The sequence below is a fragment of the Grammomys surdaster genome, unplaced genomic scaffold (assembly GCF_004785775.1).
Source record: "Grammomys surdaster isolate TR1022 unplaced genomic scaffold, NIH_TR_1.0 143, whole genome shotgun sequence".
In the NCBI taxonomy this organism is placed as follows: Eukaryota; Metazoa; Chordata; class Mammalia; order Rodentia; family Muridae; genus Grammomys; species Grammomys surdaster.
The window spans coordinates 6,056,696-6,081,526 of record NW_021604601.1 but is presented as its reverse complement, the minus strand read 5'-3'; the positions used below and the strand labels follow the sequence as shown (position 1 = coordinate 6,081,526).

Here is a 24,831-nt window from a genome sequence, read left to right as displayed (position 1 = left end):
TGAATCTACAAGATCATACAAATTGCAATTTAACACAACCGAACTTTAACACCTTGGCCATAGAGGAAAAATAGATTTTTAAAAATACTCTGCGACGTTTACCTACGAGGTTAAAGTGATATTAGGGAGGGGAAGGAGAAAGAGTGAGTCGTGGGTTAAAAAGCAGAATGGTGGGCGCAGGGAGAAAGTGAGGGCGGGGCGCATGGGCGCGCACGCAGGAGTGAAGAGCAAAGGTAGTGGGTGGACGACAGGAAGCTGCAGGGACCACAGGAAGCCAGGTGGAAAATAAACCCAGCTGTGGCTTTACCCGATTGCAAACCAGAATAAATCAACCCGTAGACAAATGGAAAATCTCACCCGCAACGTCTGCTGAGAGCTGAGAACAAAAATCAGCACATAGGCATACAGGAAGGGGAGGGGAAGGTGGGTGTTAGTATTGGCCGCTTTGTGCTGTCTGCATTACAGTGTCTGTCCGTATTACTTTCTGAGACTTGATTCAGAAGGGTAGCCAAATCCAAAAAACAAAAGAACAAGCACTTTCTTCAGAAATAAACACAAAATGCATTTTTACAGATTTTTCTATTTCTTGGTTTGTGGTTCTAGTAGTTTGGAAGGTGCTGTCTTAAACTCAAATCTATGCAAACTCAACAGAATTCGAAGGGGCATCTATTACTGCCTATAATAAATGCTGTACTTACATGTGTTCCCACTAGGTGTCTCTTTTCATACACGTTATGACTGCAGAAAGCTATACTGTTCCTCAAGGCATTTGCCCATATAGATTGTATTTTTCATTCGCATTTTGGAAGATGTGAAGAATGTCTCTCGTTTATTGGACTAGTTTATCCTGAAGAACAAAAAGATCTCTTAGCTCTCACGTTAGAGGTTAGGAGACACAAGCACACATTCGACAGCAAATACAAATCTTAGATCCCTGCACTGAGAATGTCAATAGAGTGGGAAGATATAGACACTAGACTTCATAGCCTGTCTGGTTAGGATTTCAACCCCACTGTTCTTAAATAAAATATCTGAAAGGACATTTGATACCAGCCCAATTCATGTTTGGCTCTGTAGTGTCTCCTAGGAGTTTATGTTCTCCCAACAAAATCCTTCATTCTACCATGTGGCAGCTTGTCTGGGATTCTACATGTAGCCCTCTGGATAAACATCTAACTACGGGTCTTGCTGGGTATCTTATCAATAAATTGCTTGCCTACCTATACTTATTCCAAATCAAAGGTAAGGTTTACATAAATCAACAGATAGTTTTTAGCCTCCTCTGTATGTCTGAGCTGGCTTGTTGTTGGAGTCACCCATTTGTAAGATGGGTGTTGAGTGTTTACTGCTCACAGAAAACTCAAGCTTACTGCAGAGAAGGACAAAAGGCAGAGAACACTGAAGGAGACAGCACAACTGATGGCCAAAGGACTCTAGGCCTGAGTCTAAGACCTAAGAATGAATTCTGACTTTCAAACCAACTAATGTTAATCTTGAGATTCACTGGAGAAAAACCAATTCTGCCATTTTGGGCCAAATTTGAAGTAAACCTTATTAAATATTACATACTGACTGAGAGATAGATTTTGGTCAAGATAACTCCCTGGAATTTCCAAGCTGAGTGAGAACGGGGTTTATTGAGAAGGTTTATTGTTGCAGGGGTTTAGTAAGACAAAGCTATAGGGTCCCATACTTTTACATGTGGCTGTTATTCTATTCTAAGAACTACAACTCCCAGCATTTCAGGAGACTACCTGGTCCTTGGGCAAGTGAGGCTTACAGGTTAATTTTGGGTATGTGTCTTCACTTTCATACCTGTAGGGAATGTCACCGTACAGATTTGCAATGAAGTCTGGAAAAAGACTGAGAGTACTGCCTGATGTCATCCCATGCCCCTACCCGCAAGAGAAGCAGATCCTTTCTTGACTAAGGCACATGCACAGACCCCTGACTATGCACAGGTTTAGGTCTGTATGGGCTTTCCCTACTAACAGGCATTGGACACTGCTTTTGTACAGTCACAGAGAAGAACTAACAAGACGAAAGAGGAATTTTGGTTTCAACATCAGAGTAATCATGGAAGATAGGGGTTGATTTTATGTTGGTTTTCCCTCAGTTGCAGAAGCCCTTGATACACAAGGAATACTCATCACAGTGAAAGACTGTGGAGTCCAATGATATTGAGCAAGTCTGAACTAAACTGATTGGCTACCTCAGAGCATGCACACACTGCCACGATTTCACCAAGAAACAAACAAACTCTCTTCTATGGAGAGAAAATACAATGATTACCCTGTGAAGGAATTGGGGTGGGGATGTAAAGGTACAAAGAAAAGGGACATTATACGTCATGCTCGACCTGTCTTAGAGTCTATCATCTGTTCTTGTCTCCAAAGGCTTCAGTGGCATAAACTTAGTACTACTTGGCATTCTACCATGATAGGAAGAAGAGGGAATCATGGGAGAGTCTTTAGTAGGACTAAGAATTAGTCACTTGTATGTGGGCAATACTTTCTGTGACCTTGCCATGGTTTTGAACTGTATTTCTTATGCCGTGCAGAGGATCGGCCAAATATAAACCTTTAAAAACACCCCTTGAGTCCCCACCTCTCATATTGGAATTCAACCCACAATAAGTTTGGATCTTAGTGTGACAAGTCCCTTGGATCTGGAGCCAGCAAAGAGAACGCAGAGTTACCTACAAGTTGCAGGCATTGGTGAACAAGGACTCTCAGTAGGGTATGTGTGTGTGCATTAGAGTATATATATGCACATGGTCTAGGGATGAAATATACATATTCTTTTGAGGGATTGTTTATGTAAGTAACTGTAGAATTAAGTATACCCATTAGGGTACTGGTCTACCCCCCACACCAGTGAAAGGGGTGGCCAGGTTCCAACTCTGGGGAATAGGAGAAGCTTCTGCTGAGGTGCAATCAGTGGCAGGTACCCTGTTGTTCCAGCCTATTAGTATGCTGTGGGTGTAGACTTTAACCTTTGAGTTTAGAGTTCTGGAAGCTTGCAGAAAAGCAAGAAATGCTTATAGCAACTCACAGGAGCCTCATGCCTCCCAGAAGACTATGACCAACAGGTATTTTGTGCTAGGTATTCAGGGGACAACAGAGGAGGCTTGTCTGGGATCTCTTTCAGCTAGCTACTTTGTTGGTACTCTGATGATATGGTCAACATGGAACAAAGTTTGACACTGAGTGCAGGAAGGGTTTTCTTTCACTCACGTATGTTTTACTGCTCATACTACTCACGTATGTGAGAGTTATATGCAGGAGCCTTGGTTGTCAGGGCTGACAGTGTGTGTGAGAACACACGGAGAAGGCAGGAAGGAGCCTGTCAGTCTCTTCAGATGATGTATTCCAGGATTCTAATGGTGTTGAACATAAAGTAATTTTAACCATCACAGTTTTTTCTGTTTTATAAAAAAGCCCGTGATTCTCATAGCCATCTGTCAATCCTTCACCACAGCGGAGAGAAAGGAAAAGATGCTCTGTAAAGTGAGTGGAAGAGAGAGAACCAAAATGAAGAATTTCCTGAAGTAAGAAAAATGAGTTGAAATCAGACTGACAGAACTGAAATTAAAATAAAAAAAGAAATAATTTGTATAAAACCCATTTGGTTTCTATCAGTTTCTTGAAGAATCACTCCCAAATGACCTGCACCCATACATAATCATTAGGATATGTCACCATGCATATCCTAATGTCAGGTCACTCTGTATTTGCTTTCTTCACACCTGCTCTGGCGAGACAGGAGAAAGTTCATGTTAATTGGCAAAACAAATGAATTATTTCATGTCCCATGCTTTTACACAGAAGCCAAGATGAATGTTCTCTTTGATTTCTATGGTGTCACTGTGATGACCCATTAGCAGCTCGTGCCTGTTGACCAAATGCTCCAGGTGTCAGTCAAGGGGGGGATGGTCTTTGCTATATCAACTGCATGGTTTTGACGACTGAGTCTTAACACTCTAAGGAAGAAGGACCACTTGCCCCCATGTTTCCTCTGGTTTCTGTGTTAGCAAGGATACACAGTTTACCTATATTCCTCTACTTTCTATAAATCTGGCAATTGCTCTTCTAATGACTTAACAAATGCTAGCCTTGTGATTTCAGAGGGTAAATGGGTTACGAGTTAAGCTGTGCTTTTAGAAGTATTAGTTCAGCATTCTGATGTTTTCACTTAAGGCTTGGGAAAAGGAGAGTGAGTCTAGCCCACATTTTGAATTGGAAAATTATTTCTAAATCACAGTTATGATCTTTTTACAACTTTTTTTTAACTGTTATTGTGTGTGTGCATATCTATGTGTATGTACATGCATATGGTGTGTGTGCATGTGTACATGTGTTCATCTATGTGTTTTTGCATCTGTTTATGTATATGGTGTGTAAGTCTGGACACAAGAGTGCCACAGCAGTTGTATGGAGATCAGAGACCACCTATTAGATGTCTGTTCTCTCTATCCACCATGGGATCTAGCTGTGTTATCAGGTTCATGCAGCAAATGTTTTCATGACACTGGCCCTAGTCTCCTTTTTTTTTTTTGACACTTTAAAGTGATAAGCCTTTGCATGTTAAATGGCATCATTCTAATCAAACATGGCTGCTAGGTTTCATGAACCTACAAATCCATGCAATGAAACTTTTACCCTTAGTTCTTAAAAACAGTGACCATTCCAGCCTTCTTTAGTAATACAGTGTTTGTTGCAAAACCACAGACCTGATCTATTTACTGGTTTCAAAATGATATGGGCCCATAGTGGACACTTCTGACTTTACAGTTTCCAAAGCAGCTGGAATGCACTTGGTATCACTTGGTATAAGGAAGATGTTTGTGCTTAAAGCAAACTGGAACGATTCTTCATTTGTATACGTAAGTAAAGCCTCTTTGAGGTTAATGCTAGGATTCATTCGACAATAAATGATGCTTTCTATTCTCCAGGTATAGATCTGTCAGGAATGCAATGTCTTTCAAGTCACAGATCTAAAAAGGAAAAAAAAAAGAGAGAGAAAGAAAAAGAAAAAGCACATGACGTCATTGGTTTGGCGTCATTGGTTTGGCTCTGTTACCTGTTGTTGGGTCTTAAGGAGTTCTCTAAGGAAAATGACTGTCATCAGTATAACTGAGAAAAGTATACTCTTGAGATCAGCTCCAAAAATGTTGTGGAGAGATCCAGCTAGGGATTTTAATCAGCCCCAGAGTGTGAGAGCAGTTCCATTTGATGAAGGCCATTAGCACACCTGCCCGAACCTCCAAAATGTGCACTCATTCCACTTGGAAGAGTAGTTTTGTATAACAAACCTATTTCTAGATAATTGTTCCCATTCTACACAATGGCTCCCACCTGCTGAGCGTTTGCTGTGCCTGAGTGCTTGCCGTAAGCTCTCTTATTTAGCTTTCACAAAACCTCCGTGAGTTTGTTACGATTATTGTTTAACTCGTGAGGTATCCCCTAATCAGATGAACTAGCGATGTTTGCAAGTTTGTATATTTAACAAGTGATGGACTTGAGATTCGAACACAATTATGTTTGCCTCTAATCTACATGTTTTAGTGCACTAGGTATGTATATGTATGTGTATGTTATGTGTATGTATATGTTGTACATATGAAATAACCTGGAAGCCTGGTGGATACCCAAGTACCCTAAATTGTCATATAAGCTTATATCATACAGATAAAAAATGTGGGTTATAGAACACTGTAAATTTCAGTAACTGCATATAATAAATACCACAAAGATTTGATAAGTTCCATTATTAAAAACTTTACCTTCAGGACTTATACATTTTACGTTTTTTTCTTTTCTCCTGAGACTCAAATTATGATTATTTTTCCTCCTGGATTTTTATCCTAGAACACAATATGTTTAGGCTTGGCCAACTATTGAAAATTCTCACATCTGTGCTACAGTATAAACATTTAAATAAAATTTAATTGAATTTTTTGGTGGGATAATTATTTACAGAAATTGATTTTATATGGGGTGAGTTATTGTTCCAATTGTTGTTCCTGAATAATTTAGCAATATGAATGTATTACATATTTGCGCAATACGGTGGAGAGATATCTTGGGTGAGTACATGTTCCTTAACCACAAGGATGCTGCTTTTCCTCTGTAACTGTGGAATACAACCACGAGTGCATATGGTCCATTGCTAGAATGACAGAATCCAAAACTAATCATAATCTTAGTGTTGGTCTTTATATATGTGAAAATTTAAAAATAGTTTTTTCACATATGTAAAATGCTTTGGAGATTTTAAAATGATTTTATTAATACATATTGCTTATATAATAATTCCATTATGACATTGACATACTGACCTCATTCACCCCCATTTCCCTCTCATGTCTCCTTCCCCTCTCCCTGAACCTCTTCTCATCTGGCTCCACTTCTACTTCTCTGGTTTTTCATTTCTTTTCCTTCTTTCTTCCATCTTTTTTCTTATTGGATTACTTTATTTATTTACATTTCAAATGTTATCCCTTTTCCTGTTCCCCTACCTCCTGAAATCCCCTATCCCATCCCCCTTTCCCTGCTTCTATGAGGGTGTCCCCCGACCCACCCACCAACTTCCGCCTCCCCGCCCTTGCATTCCCCTACACTGAGGCATTGAGTCTTCACATGACCAAGGGCCTCTCCTCCATTGATGTCCGACAAGGCCATCTTCTGTTACATATGCAGCTGGAGCCATAGGTCCCTCCATGTGTACTCCTTGGTTGGTGGTTTAGTACCTGGAAGCTCTTGGGGGTTTGGTTGGTTTATATTGTTGCTCTTCCTATGGAATTGCAAAACCCTTCAGCTCCTTCAGTCCTTTCTCTAACTCCTCCATTGGAGCCCCTGTGCTTAGTCCAATGGTTGGCTGTGAGGATCTGCCTCTGTATTCCTCAGGCTCTGGCAGAGCCTCTCAGGAGACAGCTTTATCAGATTCCTGTCAGCATGCAGTTCCTGACATCCACATCAGTGTCTACCTTTCCTGACTGCACATGGGATGGACACCCAGGTGGAACAGTCTCCAGAAGGCTCCTCCTTCAGTTTCTGTCCCACACATTGTCATCATATTTGCTTCCATGAATATTTTGTTACTCCTTCTAAGAAGGACCGAAGCATCCACACTTTGGTCTTCTTCTTGAGCGTCATGTGGTCTGTGAATTGTATCTAAGGTATTCTGAGCTTTCGGGCTAATATCCAATTATCAGTGAGTGCTTACTATGTGTGTTCTTTTGTGATTGGGTTACCTCACTCAGGATGATATTTTCCAGTTCCATTCATTTGCCAAAGAATTTCATGAATTCATTATTTTTAATAGCTGAGTAGTACTCTGTTATATAAATGTACCACATTTTCTGTATTTACTTTTCTGTTGAAGGACATCTGGGTTCTTTCCAGCTTCTGGCTATTATAAATAAGGTTGCTATGAACATAGTTGAGCATATGTCCTTGTTATATGTTGGAGAATCTTTTGGGTATATGCCCAGGAGTGGTATAGCTGGGTCCTGAGGTAGTACTATGTCCAATTTTCTGAGGAACCACCAGACGCCATCTTGCAATCCCACCAACAATGGAGGAGTGTTCCTCTTTTTCCACACCCTCGCCAGCATCTGCTATCACCGGAGTTTTTGATCTTAGCCATTCTGACTGGTGTGAGGTGGAATCTCAGGGTTGTTTTGATTTGCATTTCCCTGACGACTAAGGATGCTGAACATTTCTTTAGGTGCTTCTTAGCCATTCAAGATTCCTCAGTTGAGAATTCTTTGTTTAGCTCTGTACCCTATTTTTTTTAATATGGTTATTTGATTCTCTGGAGTCTAATTTCTTGAGTTCTTCATATATATTAGATATTAGCCAGATATCAGATGCAGGATGGGTAAAGATCTTTTCCTAATCTGTTGGTTGCTGTTTTGTCCTATTGACAGTGTCCTTTGCCTTACAGAAGCTTTGTAATTTTATGAGGTTCCACTTGTCGATTCTTGATCTTAGAGCATAAGCCATTGGTGTGGTGTTCTGTTTAGGAAAATTTCCCCTGTGCCTGTGTGTTTGAGGCTCTTCCCCACTTTCTCCTCTATTAGTTTCAGCATATCTGGTTTAATATGGAGGTCCTTCATCCTTTTGGACTTGAGTTTTGTACATGATGTACATGTTTTGAGTCTTCTACATGCTGACCTCCAGTTGGACCAGCACCATTTGTTGACAATGCTGTCTTTTTTCCACCGAATTGTTTTAGCTTCTTTGCCAAATATCAAATATCCACACCATAGGTGTGTGGATTCATTTCTGGGTCTTCAATTCTATTCCATTAATCTTCCTACCTGTCTCTGTACCAATACCATGCAGTTTTTATCACTATTGTTCTTTAGTACAGCTTTAGGTCAGGGATGGTGATTCCCCGAGAAGTTCTTTGTTTTGTTGAGAATAGTTCTTGCTATCCTGGGTTTTTTGTTATACTAAATGAATTTGCAAATTGCTCTTTCTAACTCGGTGAAGAATTGAGCTGGGATTTTAATGGGGATTGCATTGAATCTGTAGATTGCTTTTGGCAAGATGAGAATTTTCACTATATTAATCCTGCCAATCCATGAGCATGGGAGATCTTTCCATCTTCTGAGATCTTCTTTGATTTCTTTCTTCAGAGACTTGAAGTTCTTGTCATACAGGTCTTTCACTTGCTTGGTTAGATTCACACCAAGGTATTTTATATTATATTATTTGTGACTATTGTGAAGGGTGTCATTTCCCTAATTTCTTTCTCAGCCTCTTTATCCTTTCAGTATAGGAAGGCTACTGATTTGTTTGAGTTATAGCCAGTTACTTCGCTGAAGCTGTTTATCAGGTTTAGGAGTTCTCTGGTGGAAGTTTTGGGGTCACTTAAGTACACTATCATATCATCTGTGAATAGTGATATTTTTACTTTTTCCTTTCCAATTTGTATCCCTTTGACTTCCTTTTGTTGTCTAATTGCTCTGGCTAGGACTTCGAGTGCTGAATTGAATTGGGAGGGGGAGAGTGGGCAGCCTCGTCTAGTTTCCTCATACCGGTGAACCAATGAGTTTAATCAGGGCTATTTACAGGTGAACCTTTATAGATGAGAGTTATTTAAAGGAAAATGGGTAACTCTCCTGTGTCTACATCACTAAAGAAAATGTCTTTCCATTTGTTTTTCCATTTCCCAGAAACCATGAACTGCCTATAGCTCTTCATGGAGAGGTGGGGCCTCTCTGGAAATTAGAAAGTAGCTATAAAGTCTCAAAGAGGAGCTTGGCCCTGTGAGCTTCTCTGCTCTCTATGCAGAAGTGTTGATGGGCCCAGTCCTGTGCCTGTCTTGTGCTGTGAATCACGGCTGCAGAGCTCAGCCCTGTGATGTCTGGAAGGTGACTCTCTGCAACTCCTTGCCCCTTCATCGACGAGCACTTGCATTCTTTACGCCTTCTCTTATGTGATGTCCTAAGAATTACTTTTGAGACTTTGCCAGCTGCCTGCTACGTATCCTGACGAGCTGTCCCAATTACGATGAATGATCAACAGACTGCTCAAGTACGCTTTGTTTTGATTTTGTTGAAAGAAAATCATTGAAAGTATGTTTTAAAGGTTTATTATGTTTAAATTATGTGTTTGTTTGGGGATATATGCACATGATTTCAGGTGCCTGCAGAGGTCAAGAGTATGAGATCCCTTGGAACTGGAGGTACAGAGGGTCATGAATTGACTAATGTGGGTGCTGGAACCGAACTCCTCTGAAAGAATAGCATGTGATTTTAATCACTAAGAGACATTTCTCTGCTTTTTAAGTAAGTAAATAAATAAATAAATAAACAAACCCACAAAAGTGTTTTATGACATTCTTACCAGAGTCTTAATCATTTTTAAAGTATTTGATAATGCAAAAATTATTTGCCAAGACATTCCAAATAAATAGTGTTTCTTCCTTTAGTTCTTTTATTTGTACATACCTTGCTTAAATTGATATTTTCAGATGGATTTTCAAAATAATTCTGCTATCACTATTTTTTTTTTCAAAAGCCATTGTGTGAACAACAATATTTTCACTGACAGCTTGGAGCTTTGAGTTAACCTTTACCAGCACATGCCCATGCTGTCCTCTAGTGCAGTTGGTAAGCTTGTTCTCATCGTCAATCAGGAAACATGCCAATTCAAGTCTTCCCATTCCCCCACCCCCAATTTTGGTTTTCATGGAGGAGAGACTTGAATTGAGTTTAGATTACTTTCATTCTTCTCCAATGTGTATGAATGCTTGCCTACATACAAGTACGTATATCACATGTGTGCCTGGTGCCCATGGAGACCAGAAGAAGGCATTGAATCCCCTAGAACTGGAGTTAAAGGCAGTTGTTGACTGTGCGGATGGAACCTGAGTTCTCTGCAAGAGCAGGAAGTACTCTTAATTGCTGAGCCATCTCTCCTGCCCCCTATAGTTTAGATTTTGCCTGTGTACTTAAAAAACAAGCAAATCAGATCTCTGAAGGTCTGGGGTTATTAACTAAATGCTCACAGATGGAATAATACAGGAATATCCATCCCCAGCTGGCCCTGATGCCCATTGCACCCATGCCATGCCCAGTGACTGTTATTTTTACCATTTGCTCTTCAATTGAAGAAAGAGTGGCAATAGTATTGTCTCATGCCCATGACCTACATATTGAAAGGAATATTTGTAATGGATCATTCATGATGTTAGTGTTCCATGAAACAAAAAAAATTGAGAATCCATAGGTTTCTACATGGAAATTCATAATTAAGAAATACTATTGTTGGTGTATTCAACCCATTAATTCAACAAATATTTACTAAAACATCCAGGGCACAAAGATTGGAGATGTATCAATAAACATGTGAATGAAACTTTCACAGTAAGCAGTAATTAATAAATCTCATCTCAGGGTTCCTTCCTGCCTTAGACCATTTATATTTCTGGATGAAAGACCCATACGGTCTTTATATTTTCATATGCCCTAAGCAGCACAATAGCTGGGCAACTGCCTACCCCCCATGCTGTTAGAATCCACTTTCCTACCGATAACTCTGAGTTACTATTGATTAATTTCTGTGTTCCATCTTGGCCGCTCTTGACCCAGTTGAGCAGCCCCCTCTGAGCCACATTCTTCTCCCCTTTACATGGCGGCTCTCCTTCTCCCTCCTGAATGTTCTCCTTCTTTCTTGGTGGCTCTTTCTCCTACTCATTCTTACTCTTCCATGGTGGCTTCTTTGTCTCTCCCCTTCCTTCTCCTCCTGGTCCCAAGCCTGGGAATCCTAAACCGACCTATCTCTCTTCCCCTCCGATATTGGCTGCTGGCATCTTTAACTTGGGGGCTGGGTCCCAAAGGCCACATGCTGACTCCAAATCTTGGAGGCCAGCTTTAGCATTAGAATACAAGCAGTGTTAGGCCAGCCCACTACAAGACTTACCAGAGAGTTTGGTTACATACCACATACTTAAGAAGCACAAGAAAGTGGGCTGCTGTGTTGTAATGAAGAGAAGGCCAACAAGCTTTCAGGATGAGTAAGGACAGCTTTCAAAGGGTTGGATTATATATTATTAAACAGTTTACACAGCTGGCTATTAACACAGCCTCCCTTGACCAATGGATATGTTTTACAATGCAATGATTTTTGAGATTTTATGATGAGTTAGTCATGCCTTCAGCTGTATGAAGACCTGTCATTTAGCTCTTGCCTAACCCTAACAAAAGATTTCAGATTAGGTAACTCCATCTCACAGATGGGGGTCTGAGGCCCCAAGTCAGTCACTTACCCAAGATTTTATTCAGTCAGCAGGTTGCCAAACTGCCTTTACTTCTATTTTTAGCCCAATCCAAAATATCTACTCTTAATGTCTACGTTATTTTTTTCCTCTTTACCTGAGAGTGCTGCTGACTTCCAACTATCGTTAGCTTATGATGCATTTTCTCAATCAATGGATGCTAAAAACACATCGCCTTAGTCAATAAAATATTCATAGGAGTCTCTAGCAACATTATTGTTTTACACATTAAAAGCTTATTATAGAAAATAAATGTGAAGGCAATCAAAATAAATGATTGGCTATTCCAGTTCCCATGGATAATCACTGTAAGCATTTTTTCTTGTTTTTGTTTTTCTGAAAATATATTCAGACTTATTTTTCTTATTACATTGATATATATCTTTAAAGATTTATTTTGATTTGTTTTTGTGGGGTGATGGGTGGCCATGTGTGTAGGTGCTTGCAGAGGCCACTGAGGGCTTTGGACTCCCTGGAGAACAGAGGGTTGTGAGTTTGTTCTACGTGGGTGCTGAGAAATGAACCAGGGTTGTCTGCAAGATCTGCAAGTGTTCTTAACCACTGAGTCATCTTTCCGTCCTCCAAAGTTATATTTCTTGCATAAATAATGGAATCATCCCATAATTTTTTGTAAAGACACAATCTATGTAGCCCAGATTGGCCTGTAGCTCATGCTCTTCCTGCCTCAGTCTCCAGAGTGCTGGGATCACAGGTGTGCCAGTATAACTGGTAATAATTCTGTACATAGTTCAACCCACCGGGTGGTGGGGGCACATGCCTTTAATTCCAGCACTCAGGAGGCAGAGCAGGTAGATCTCTGAGTTTGAGGCCAAACCTTGTCTACAGAGTGAGTTACACAGAAAAACCTTGTCTTGAAAAACCAAAACCAAAACCAAACCAAACCAAACCAACCAAACAAAAAAGCAAATATATTTTGACCCATGTTTTAATTAGCAATATGTTGCAAAACTCTTTCCCTACTAGGCATCTTATTGTTGAGGATACTTTATATCACACAGAAAAGTCTGAGTGAGTCTCAGTTGATACACAGTTATCATTGTCACTGCTATGGTCTCAAACCGCTGTCCAGCACATCTGTAATGGCTGTCTCCTTCCAGCCCTCTTCTTCCTCTAAAGTTGGCTTTCACCACTTAGTCTTAAATAGAATCAAACTGTTTCATTTTGTACTTCTTTTACTACTAATATTTAAGGGTAGGTCATTTGAATTTTCCTTCACTCTTTCCTCTGTAACTTTATTTTGTTATTGGTGTGTACTAAACGCATAGATAATTTTTCTAGTTTGTGACTTTTGCATGCTTAAAGTATCAGTCTTTCGATTGTGTTTCCTTTGTACTCTGTAAATAAATGTCTTATTTGCATCTAAGGAAGTATGAAATTTTTGATATTAAAAAGTAGTATCATATTGCATCAGGTATAAGGCCATAGGGCTCTAAGACATGTGCATATCTGTGCCTAATTGTGGCTTTAGTCATAATAATTAAGTAATAAAGCCAGGTTAGATATCTTCCAACAGATAAATGGATAAAGAAAGCACAGTCAATATACACAATGGAGTTTTATACAACCATAAGAAAATGAAGCTATGGTATTCATAGAAAAAAATAAAAGTAATTAGTCCTGGGGGGAAATATGCTTGCCAAAAAAATATGATGTCCCCAGTTCAGTCCTCAGAACCCATATGGATGTCCCAGGTATGGTAGCATGTGTTTGTAATCCCAGTGCTGGAGAGATAGAGGAAGTATCCCTGGGCCCAGGGAGAGCTTCTTTAAACACGATATAATAGCATATTTTCATAAATATGCCCAAATGAAACCCACTACCTTGTTTGTTAACAACAGATTAAAGTATTAAAGATACAAATAGCAAAAAATGTGATGGCAGTCGTCAAGTTTGGGGGACCTTTGAGGTAAGAGATCAGGTTGATGGGGCGAGGGATATGGATCTGAGCAGGTGTCACGGGGAAGGTTAGGAAATGCCTTGTTTTCAGGCATGTCAGTGACTTCTGGGACTTCAGCAAGGTTCTGTGTCTTGAGAGGACAGGTTTTCCCCTTCTGTTTTCATTTGCTTTTCTCGAAGCCACAGAGTACCTTGTTTTTTCAGGTACTCCACTACAAAGTAGACACATCAAAAAAAAGATTTCTCTTGGTTCCGCAGCTGGGACTTTCTGAGTGGTTGGCTACATTTATGACATTTGATAATAGCAATGGTTCAATAATTCCATGTTGAATGCTGTTCATACTGTTCTTTACAAAGAGCAAAATGTTTTTCTATCTCAAAAAAAACCAAAACAAAACAACCCAAACCCCTAAATGCAACAAAGTATCTAAGTTATAAATGTCAAGTTCATTGCCAGAAACTGATACTGATAATGTTCAAACAAAAATGGCGTATTTTATAAATTCCATTTTAAGACATTGATTTATTGAATTTGAGATTAAAAGCCAATTAATGAATTATCATTATTGTGAAGTTTATGAATCAATACCTTCTTCTACACAGAGGGATATGATTTTATGAGCAGTATCAGCCTACACTTAACTGAAAATATTTTTTCTCTTGCAGCTTTTGTCTCTGGCAGTCTGACATCCATTATGGCCACGGAAGGCAATGTGAGTACCTGTGTGAGAATGCTTTGGGACACCGCAGGCTTTAGAAATCCCCATTTTGATGAATAAGTGAAACACGAGACAAATTGACTTCGAGTCCCCATTTGTCCTTCATTTCATCAGCTTCAGCGGAATCAAATGACCCTGTATCAGATTTCAGTTTATGGCCTCTAAGCATTAAGATCTCTGGCTGTTCAGAGTCCAAGGAATACAACCATGTACCGAAGAAAATCCCTCTCTGTGTCTTAAGAAGACAATGACTAAGATACGGTGAAATCTCTTATCAACTCTTATAGGACAATTTCTATTAATAATTGTATTGCAGTTATGGATTCCTTTAAAAACTATAGCTGTCTGTTTGCCTGAAATACATATGTACCTTGAGCAAGTGTATTACATGTATGGGTAAATTTATGCAGGAAGAATAAGTGAGTTTGTCATTGGGATGTGGCCTTTGTCACAGAAGCGGATGTAGTGTGTCATGAGGCTGTGAGTTGTATCTTTCAGCACATCTATGACCTCTTGATGGATGCAGAAGTGATACCCAGGTGCTGGAGTTACCGCTCAGTTGGTAGAGTAGTTCCTTAGGTTTGAATCCAAGCAATACACAAACTGGGCATCGTGGTGTACGTCTTTACCCTCAGCACACAGGAGGTGGAGGCAGGAGGATAAGAGGTTCACTATGTAGTCATCCTTGGATACATAGAAAGTTCCAGGCTAGCCCAGGATGTATGTAACCCTGTCTGAAAAAAAAAAGATTTATCAGAAGAAGGGAGCCTAGACTTGGTGCCAAATTGGACATGTGAGTGTGGTTTCCAAGTCAACAGTAAATGGGAAAGGAGTCTGCTTGACCATTCCTGGAAGCTGCATCTCCCTAACAGGCAGGGAGGGTATCTGGTAAAATCTCTGTGTGGTTTCCTGATCCCTTCATGTGCCAGACATACAATGATGAACATACTTTACATCTGATCTAGTTCTAAATAGTAGGAAAAGCTTCGTTGTAAGAATGAGTGAAAACTCTGACAGACAGGGCAGGAAACCAAAAATGAAAACAGAGATTAGTCAGGTATGTATTGTCACATCTGTAGAGTCACCATTTAAAATGAAGACAAGGGAGATGTGATCGCTGGATACAGTGGATGGGTGTTTTCATTCCAGAAATGTAAGTTGAGTGGTAGTGGAAGAATTTTGCCAGAATCTGAAAGAGCATGAACTGTTCAGGATACTATAGAAAGGTTCTACAGTGAAGGGCAAAAGCAAACGAATATCATAGGCATGGAGAGGAAGGTTCAGGAGGTCAGAGTAACCAGAGTTTATGAGAATATAAAATCTTAGTTGTGTTTATATTGTGTGTGTGTTTATTATGTGTCTGCATTTGTGTAGGTAGGTAGGTTACACACATGTCAGTGGGTCAGAGGACAACTTGAAGACATTGGTTCTCTCCCTCTGTTTTGTGATATCTGGGGATGCAGTTCAGGTCACCAGCCTTTGGTGCAAGTGGCCTTACCTGCTGTGCTATCCTTTAGCATTTAAATCACCTTCTACTCTGGAGTTTGTTTATTCGTGTGTGTGTGTGTGTGTGTGTGTGTGTGTGTGTATGAATGCACATGCACACTGGCACATATCCAAGGTGTGCATATGGAAGCCAGGGGACAACTTCCTCCAGTGGCTTCTTTTTCCTCCTCCTACCATGTAGATCCTAAGGATTGGAGATTAGGTTTGGTGGCAACCATCTTTAGCTTCTGAGCCATCCTTCCAGCCCTCAAAGTCCACAAAAACTGTAAAAATGTGTGTGTCTATAGGCATATGTATATGTGTTATAAGGACAGAGAAATGGAAAAGAAAATAAACAGTGTTGTCAGGGCCTTCAGTGATAACACGATCCCTGCATTGCTTTAATTTTTTTTTTTTTGTACTGAAAGAATGTAGTTTTTCACTGGGACAACTTTGTCTCATGTACATATGAGGAATGGGATGTTAAGGTCATGAGAGAGCATCTAACACTGAGATAGTCCCTGAAGTTTAGGAAGAAGAAAAAGTTACGTGTTCTTTCTCCTACATGGGCCTCACTGATGAGGCTTATACGCATTTGTGGGTGAGAGTGTGCACGTAGGTCCTGAGACTAGAAAAAGACGAGAAAGGGAAAGGTGTGGAAGAGGGGGAAGAGAAGACACAGAACAGGAAAGCAGAAAGAAAGAGAGGAAGGGGGTGGGGGGAAGAGCTCAAAGTGGGGAGAGTGTGGGGAGAAGAGAGTCGGAAGGAAGGGCAAGGAGAAACAAAATTTGAAAGTGCCATAACCGGATATAATTGTATATGCTAATTAAAAATAAAAGTAAAAGATATCCATTTAATAACCACCCATAATCTATCATCGGTTGGGGTTTGTGTTAGGCAAGAACTGGAGATTTAATTTTCTTCAGAGAACATGGTAGGTTGAATGAAAATGTCTTCGTAGGCTCACAGGGAGTGGTGTTATTTGAAAGGATTAGGGTGTGTAACCTTGTTGTAGGATGTGTGTCACTGAGAGTAGGCTTTAAAGTTTCAGAAACTTAAGCCAGGCCCAGTGGTTCACACTCTCTTCCTGCTGCCTGCTGATCCAGATGTAGAACTCTTAGCAACCTCTCCAGTGCCATATCTGCCCGTGGGTCTCCATGACGATAAAGGACTGAACCTCTGAAACTGTAACCCAGCCCTGGTTAAATGTTTTCTTTTATAACAGTTGTCATGGTCATGGTGGCTCTTCACAGCAACCGAAGACCCAATTAAGACAGGTAAATTAAGATGGTCACATCTTTAGAAAATATTTCTCGTGTATTAGAGGAAAACGACAGATGGGACTAGCAGGTCTACTGTGTCATCTGTATGACCTCTGACCTGGAGCCAGTGGCGTGTGACCCACTTCCCTAGGTCCTGAGCACCAATGAATTCTGTCCCTTGGTAGAGACTGGCTGTTTATGAAATTTCTCATTCCCTAAGCCACCCTGCACTCCAGTCCCCCTCTGCCCAGCTACCTCAGCGGGTCTATTTTCCTCTTGTTTCTCTTGCTGCCGTCGGCACTGGGAAGGTTTATAACACAGCTCTTAAGCCTTTCTCTCAGCAGCTTTTTGATGTTTACTCTCCTTTATTTTTCCATTCAGAAAATTAGTGCGATTTTCTCCTGTCATGTGTTCCCTAAGTCAAGTGTGGCAGAGACCTATTTTTTGTCCCATGGGTTTCCGAAGGTTTGTTTGACACATCTGACCTATTACTCTTCATTTCCCCTAATCTAATGTTTGCTGAGCTTCGTGTGATGCCTGGGGGCAGGACTGCGAAGAATCGAGGCTCAGTGTCTCACAGAGTAAGGAAGATAGGCTCAGGCAGCGTAGCTGCTCCTAGCCAGACAGTTCATCGTTGGGACCAGTATGATAAATGGTGCTTGAAACCTAAAACTAGATTCTAAATTTATATCATATTTTATTATGTGTAGCAGTGCCCAGTTAGGTTACAGTTGGGCTATTTGTAAACTGGACAGTACTCTGTTTTCTCTTTGAAAGAAAACGGTGGAATTTTTTTAAAGCAGAAAGCCAAAATAATCAACATAGCAAGTGTTTCTTTCCTTCTTGGTACTATGCCTTCTGCAGTATGATGCCTGGTCCTCCCCGCTTCTCACTGGGCTACCTAAATACTAGAGTGGATTTTCTTTTTCTTTTTTTAATCCTCCTAACATAGTCTTTTTAATGATTATTTGTGAGTTTCCCATAATGCACCCTGATTGCTTTTACTTCTTAGTCATCCCAGGTCTACCCCCAACCTTTACTGCCTTCCCCAAAGAAAGGAAGAAGGAAAGAAAGAAAAAAAGAAACCAAGTCTAATTTATGTTGCCTATATACTCATCGGAGATTGGTCAGACTCTAAGTGGCAAACGCCTTAAAGAAAACAAATCTTTTCTCATTCCCACCCTGCCGGAAGCCATTAACACGTTTTAATCACAAGGTTTAAGAGTTCTCTCCAATGACTTCCTGTCTAGACTGTTTCTTCCTTTGGGGTGGGGCAAGGTAGGGTGGGGGTAGAGATGGCCCATGCTGCTTCCGGTGGGCGTGTTGATGTTTGTAGCCTTTATTGTTGTCTAAGGTTACGATGATGTCGGTGGTCTGTGCTGCGGCTGAGGGCCCAGGTGGATGCCTGTGGTCTGTGCTGTTGCCAGAAACCGTGCGGAACTCCACAATCCACACTGCCGCAGACTACAAAGGGCCAGGAAGCTTATTTTGCAGTGGTATTGGTGACTGCAGACTCACAGTTGAGAATGAAAGACATAGAGCAGATTTTCTTAAACGTAGCTCCCAGGACAGCAAATCATGAGCTTACATTGGCTCCGTGGGATGCATCGGCTTGGCTCAGTGGCTAGCCTTTGGACTTCCTACCAACCTGACAGTTTAAAATATCGCTTACAGGGCCTTGTGCGACATGGCGTTGCCACTCAGGGTGGTCCTCCTGCTGCTCTGTGTTGGTTCTCCCTGGATCAGCCATGCAGTGTTGTATCATAGTCTCAAAGACCAGGGTCTTTCTCTTTCAAGCATTTGATGTGAGCGGCTCACAGGTAGTATCCCTTGACTGCGTACTTCCGGCGAACTCTGGTGAACTAGCCTTCGTCCTCTGTGCTTCTGAATGCTCTGAGCATCCACGGGCAGACCTCATTATCTTTGATTCTTCGTGCCCCCTCTCTTTTTCTCTCCATCCCTTGTCTCTCTGCCTCCCCATCTCTCTTTTTCTGTGTGTATGTGTGTATGTGAGTGTGTGCGTGCGGTATGTGTATGTGAGTGTGTTTGTATGTGTGTGTGCAGTATGTGTGAGTGTGTGTGTAAAGTGTGAATATGTGAGTGTGTATATAGTATGTGTATGTGAGTGTGTGTGTATATAGTATATGGATATGTGTATGTGAGTGTGTTTGTATGATGTATATGTATGTGAGTGTTTATGTGAGTGTGTCTGGGTGTCTGTGGAGGCCAGACCCCAAGATCAGGTGTCTTCCTCAATTGCGTTACACCTTAGTTTTTGAGACAGAGATTCTCCTTGGAAACTCCTATTTGGCTAGAGCAGCTGCCCAGTAAGTCCCAGAAGACCCTCCTGTCTCCGAGTCCCTTGCTGTCTGACTCCCAGTGTGTGACTCCATGCCTGACTATTTTACATGGGTGCTGGGGATCAAACTCAGGTCTCCATTCTGGTGTAGAAATCACTTTACCAAATGGGCCATCTTCCCAGCCTCGAATCACCTTTCTCCCGTGTCTGACTGGAAGTTGTCCAAGAACATGCTTGGTAACAGGTCCATGGCAACAAAACATTTTCTAGTAAGTGATTATTGAATAAACAAAGAGACACTGTTTAAAGACAGTGGTCTGAAAAAAGTTATTAAGGATCTGGGACGTTACTTCTTGAGAGAGGTTTAATGTGTCTAAGAATTCATCTCTGTATTGCTTGCCATCCATATGCCGTCAAACAATCAGTCAATATATTATACATTATTCTGTAAGACGTTATTAGAAATTCTCGGGTTTTAGACCATTTCAGTGGCATTTGTTTTTCTGTGAGCACGTTGAGATAACAGGACCACAGGAAAGGAGTCAGGCCTGACACCTCTATTCCTGTTTTACTCCTGTCCTCTTTTGCCTAAGCAAGTCTTGCTTTCGGAGGCCGCACTCATGGAGAATAAACACTAAAATTAACTCAGATCAAAGCTTTGTGACTGTGTTTCCTAGAGAATTATTCTAAATAAAATTCTTCACTGAATACTACCCGAAGACAAAAATATCAAGTAAAAGGTTTCTCTTGAAACAAAGTCCACTTAAGCAAGTCATGGCTTCTTTGTTCCAGTGGTCATTATGTCTGGCCCTGGGCTTGTGTGCTCATGTTCCAGTGGTCATGTCTGGCACTATAGTCGTGTTATTTTCTTTGATGCTGTCTGGACTCAGCTGTGGGGTGTGTGGGAGTGCTTATCTCCACTGCTACTTCCTGTGCGGCTTCACAAGCAACTCTGTATTGGCTCACTGCTCATAAAGCATTTATTGCCTAGTATTTAATGTGATTAATGGCAGCTAATATTTTCAGGCGCCTGTCTTTAAGAAACCTATGAGACACTTCCTTTTTCCGGACTGCAGTATGAGCCCCAGGGAAGTGGTAGTAGTTAAGGGTGAAGTAAGGGCTTTAGTCTCACGTGTCAGATCTCGTCAAAGGAAGTGAAACCAAACTGGCAGTTTTGTATTGTAGGTGACATCAGCATAAACGCTGGCTGAACTAAGAGAGCCAGTGTTGCCCTATATGAGTCTAACACACAGGTCAGACTCCAGAGACCCATTTCCCATCTATTCCCACAGAGCCTCATTTGGGAAAGTCTCAAGGACCACTAGAGATAGGTTAATGGGTAGGTGGGAGGTGCTTGCTCTTCACCACTGGAAAACATCTGTTCCTATGGCACCCATCACAAGAGACTGTCTTGGGTTCATGAGACAGTTGAGACATGCTGAAAAAGACACTGTGAATTTGTTTGTTTGTTCATTTATTTGAGAAAATAGTATGTTGGGTAAAGTATATGTAACACAAGTCCATTTTACTCTCAAGAAGAAACTGAGGTCTTTTCTCCAGGTGGGCTGAAGTATAGTGCCAGTTAACATAAGGGCAACATTTTTCCCTATAAATTTTGGACCAAGAAATGTACTGGGGTAACTTTTAGGTTGTCCAAAATCACCAATGCTCTCCTCATAAGAAAGCATTTTGCAGCCCAGATTAATCCAGCATCAGGAGGCTTTCCAGATGTTTGTCAAATTACTCAGTGGCAGGAACATGGGAATGCATCCCCCCTACTACTGCCAGTATAGGAAGCAAAACCAGACGCAAGACATGGTGTTTTGATTACTGTGTGTCAGACATTGGGCTTGGTACTAGACATTGAGCTGAAGATGTCTACAAGAATGTGAGTTCTGTCCTGGAGTCTCAGCCAGAGGCTCGATCTGACTGCCAAGAGCCAATTATGAGCTGAAGTATTTGAAATAGAGCCATAGTGGCATGTTACTAAGATAGTCCAAGGTCTACACTGTAGGTGGTGAGACAGGGTATGAGGTGTTGCTAGTTTATGATAGAACAAGATAGACTTTGACAAAGGCAGCAACGATGAAACTGCATACAGATGAGAGACTGGGAGGTGATCTGGTCAGGGCAGTGATGGGGCACATGTGTGGGATGGAGAAAAGGGCACAGGAATGACTCACAGCTCTGAATTGAACATTGGGTGGGCAGTGTTACTTCAACATCTATCACTGTGAGCCACACAGGGTAATAACCATTGAAATCATGATACCTACTTCACAGGCATCAGCAGCCAACAAGATTGGAAACTGAAGCAAAGTAACACACAGTTGAACAAAAGACTTGGTCTGACCCACTAAGTCATAAGTGATCTCTGTGTTAACCACAGTGGTAAGTTCCTCATCTGTGAATAAGAGGGCAGATCAGGACATGCCATGCAGGACCTTGGGAGGTCATACCTAGCAATCATTCCAATAACTACAAATTCAGAACAATGAGCAAAGTAAAGAACCATACAGGAGCTAATTTACCGACTTCCGAAGCCAGAGAAGGCTCCACATAGAAGTGACATTTGACAGGGTCTCAAAGGATTAGGTTAACCAAGAGAAGCACAGAAGAAGGAAAAACATTTACAGAGGTGTGCTGTTAAAGTGCCCAAGACTTCTGCAGAGTAGAGAAAAACAACAATAAGGAGATTTTAATTTAATAATAATAATAATAATAATAATAACAATAATAATTTAGGAGATGTTTGTTGGTACAACCAGAAGAAGAGACACTAGATTGACACTTCAATTGTAATTTCAAGGGTGGATAACTGTAAATGAAGTGTGTCTCTTCCATCTAAGCATGTGGCTGTGAGTTCACACTTGACAACACTCTAGTCTTCTTCAGACAAGTATCAATGATAGACAAAGAGAAACAGAAAGACAAGAAGTTATAGTTAGAGTCAAAAGCTTGCTCTTCACCTTTGGAAAATCAAACCCAAAAAGCAGTGGTGTAACTGAAGCCAAGGACCTGATGGGCTCCTTCTTGGTGATCTGAAAGATGTTTGCATTCGATGGCAGGTTCAGAGTGGGAGCAAAACAGTCCATAAAGGGAACGAAGGGCCACTCACTGGTGACAATGACAAACTGAGACTCCCTGTGTATGAAAAGGGCTGTGGATAGAAAAAAGAGAATACAGTTGCCAAACTGCTGCCCACAGTTACACGTTTGGCCATCTTAGGGAGGAAGGAAACTCAGGCCAGCTTAAAAACAGGAACTAAAAAGGATAGTCAACGGGATGAGTGACTGGATATGCAAGATTCTTCATGAGCATTTCAAGCGAGAGTATCGGGTGAGCTCTTTTTAAGTTAGGCAATCTGCAAACCACTGGAGAGGGAGGTAAGAGACAAAAACAGGAAGGATGAGAAGAGGAAGACGAATTTTATATAAACATAATATTTTTAATGGATAGTATGTGTGTATCTTTTCCCTGCCACATTCAGACCCCAAAGACCTAATCCAATTCAAGATGGGATGCTGTTAAGAGATGTGTTGAGAGGCCATAGGACATGAGGGTGGTACCCTCATGATTGGGAGTTGTGACCGTATCTAATGAACAGGAATTCTTTATTGGCCTTGTGAGGAAATACTAAGATCATGGATGTCTGCAGGTCAGGAAGAGGTCATCTCCATTATTAGCAACTTGACCTTGCCTAGGTATCCCAGCTTCTAGGACCAAAATGACATTTGCTTGCTGAGAAAAATTTCAAATCACATTAAACATAGTTTCAGTAAAGATAGGATATACAATAAAAAAAAAGAGAGATTATCATTTCAGTTAAGAGTTTTAAACTCTTACGAACAAATCAAGGATGGGATTCTAAAAATCTTCTTGAAAAAAATGTTTTAGAAGCTTTCGAAAACCTTGCTCCGGGCTGGAGAGATGGCTCAGTGGTTAAGAGCACTGACTGCACTTCCAGAGGTTCTGAGTTCGAATCCTAGCAACCACATGGTGGCTCACAACCATCTGTAATGAGATCTGATGCCCTCCTCTGGTGTGTCTGAAGACAGCTACAGTGTACTCATATATAATAAATAAATAAATCTTAAAAAAAAAAGAGGAAAACCTTGCTCCAAATGGAAAAGTATAAATGAGTCTTGAAATTATTTAGTAATATTAAGAAAAAAGATATACTTCTTAAAATAGAAAGCTCAATGTATGAGATAAAATCAATATTGGATACTGAATGTATGTGTGTCCACACACAAATAAAAAATAGAAAAATAATAAAAAGTTTTAAAAAATTGTATGTTTCATGTGGGATTGTAAATGGGTACTCTGAAAACATTTTGAAAGTCACTGAATACCAGAAGATACATATATACTATTACCATATAACTTTAGTTCAAATTAATACCAAGCCCAGAGTAACATGCATATATACATACAATGGGAATTATATAAGGTTGTTAATTGTGAATTTATAGCTGATAGCACAAACTGTAAAAACATACAAGCTCATTATGAACCAGTTGGATAAGGAAGTCACAGAATAGTCATCGCCACACTAACAATAATCTGTAGTAATGTGTATCAGCATGGAAAAAAAACCCTTAAAAGTGGAATGAAAAAGTCTGCATTAGTGCTATTGTTGAACTATCACTACAGGATACTAAATTGTATGTGGGAATGAAAACATGCTCAGGGCAGAATAAGCTGGAGTGACCGAGGAAGTGGACAAGGGGAAAATTTGGCAAGACAGCAGTATTTATATCTTATGTTTTCTAACGTGTCAAAAATAATGGAGGGAGAATGAAATGACATTGAATAATTCATCATAGTGTGTAGCTGGCATGTCCCATACTGTTCTGTTAATTTGTGTCAAGTACGCATCACTCACTTAGCACAGTAAGCTTACGCAGAAAGTTTGGCTTGAGAGAAAGCATGTGGCTTTATCCATCTTCTGGCTGTGAGTCTGCCTGGTAGGGTCGCATCATCTCTTTCCCATAGTCATCAATTCTGTGTATAGCGTCTTAGTGCCCATTCATCCTGGAACCTGTTGGAATTTGTCTTGTGGTTCCAAACAGTATGAGGGTGAAATAGTCCAGAGTCCTGTGATGGTCTAAATAGGGAGTGTCCCCCACAGGTTTGTGTGCTTGAACATATGGTCTCCAGGTAGTCGAAGTTTGGTGAAGCTTTAGACCCCTTGAGACAAGACAGAAGGCCTATGCTTCACGAGAAAGGCCACTAGGGGGAGTCTTGAGGGCAATACCTTGCTTCCTGTTCTGATCTTTGTTTTCTGGCCTAATGTGTCAGTTCCGAGTATCCGCTGCCCCAGACCTAGCTGCTGCACCTTCTCTGTGATGGC

General features: G+C 40.8%; 2 protein-coding genes across 4 annotated transcripts in view; one reads left to right on the top strand and one right to left on the bottom strand.

Annotated features, from left to right (window-relative positions):
* The window catches only part of Oprm1 (opioid receptor mu 1), a 251,578-nt gene that overhangs the window by 27,890 nt on the left and 198,857 nt on the right, over positions 1-24,831 (bottom strand). The window lies entirely within an intron of this gene.
* Positions 1-24,831, top strand: part of Ipcef1 (interaction protein for cytohesin exchange factors 1) — a 142,576-nt gene that overhangs the window by 38,283 nt on the left and 79,462 nt on the right. For 2 of the 3 annotated variants that reach the window (XM_028764333.1, XM_028764334.1), the window contains exon 2: positions 14,377-14,423. In XM_028764333.1, the coding sequence (XP_028620166.1) occupies positions 14,406-14,423 (18 nt within the window). In that variant the 5' untranslated portion in view covers positions 14,377-14,405. Of the gene's footprint in view, positions 1-14,376; positions 14,424-24,831 lie in introns of those variants that run through there. The other variant, XM_028764332.1, reaches the window with a different exon arrangement.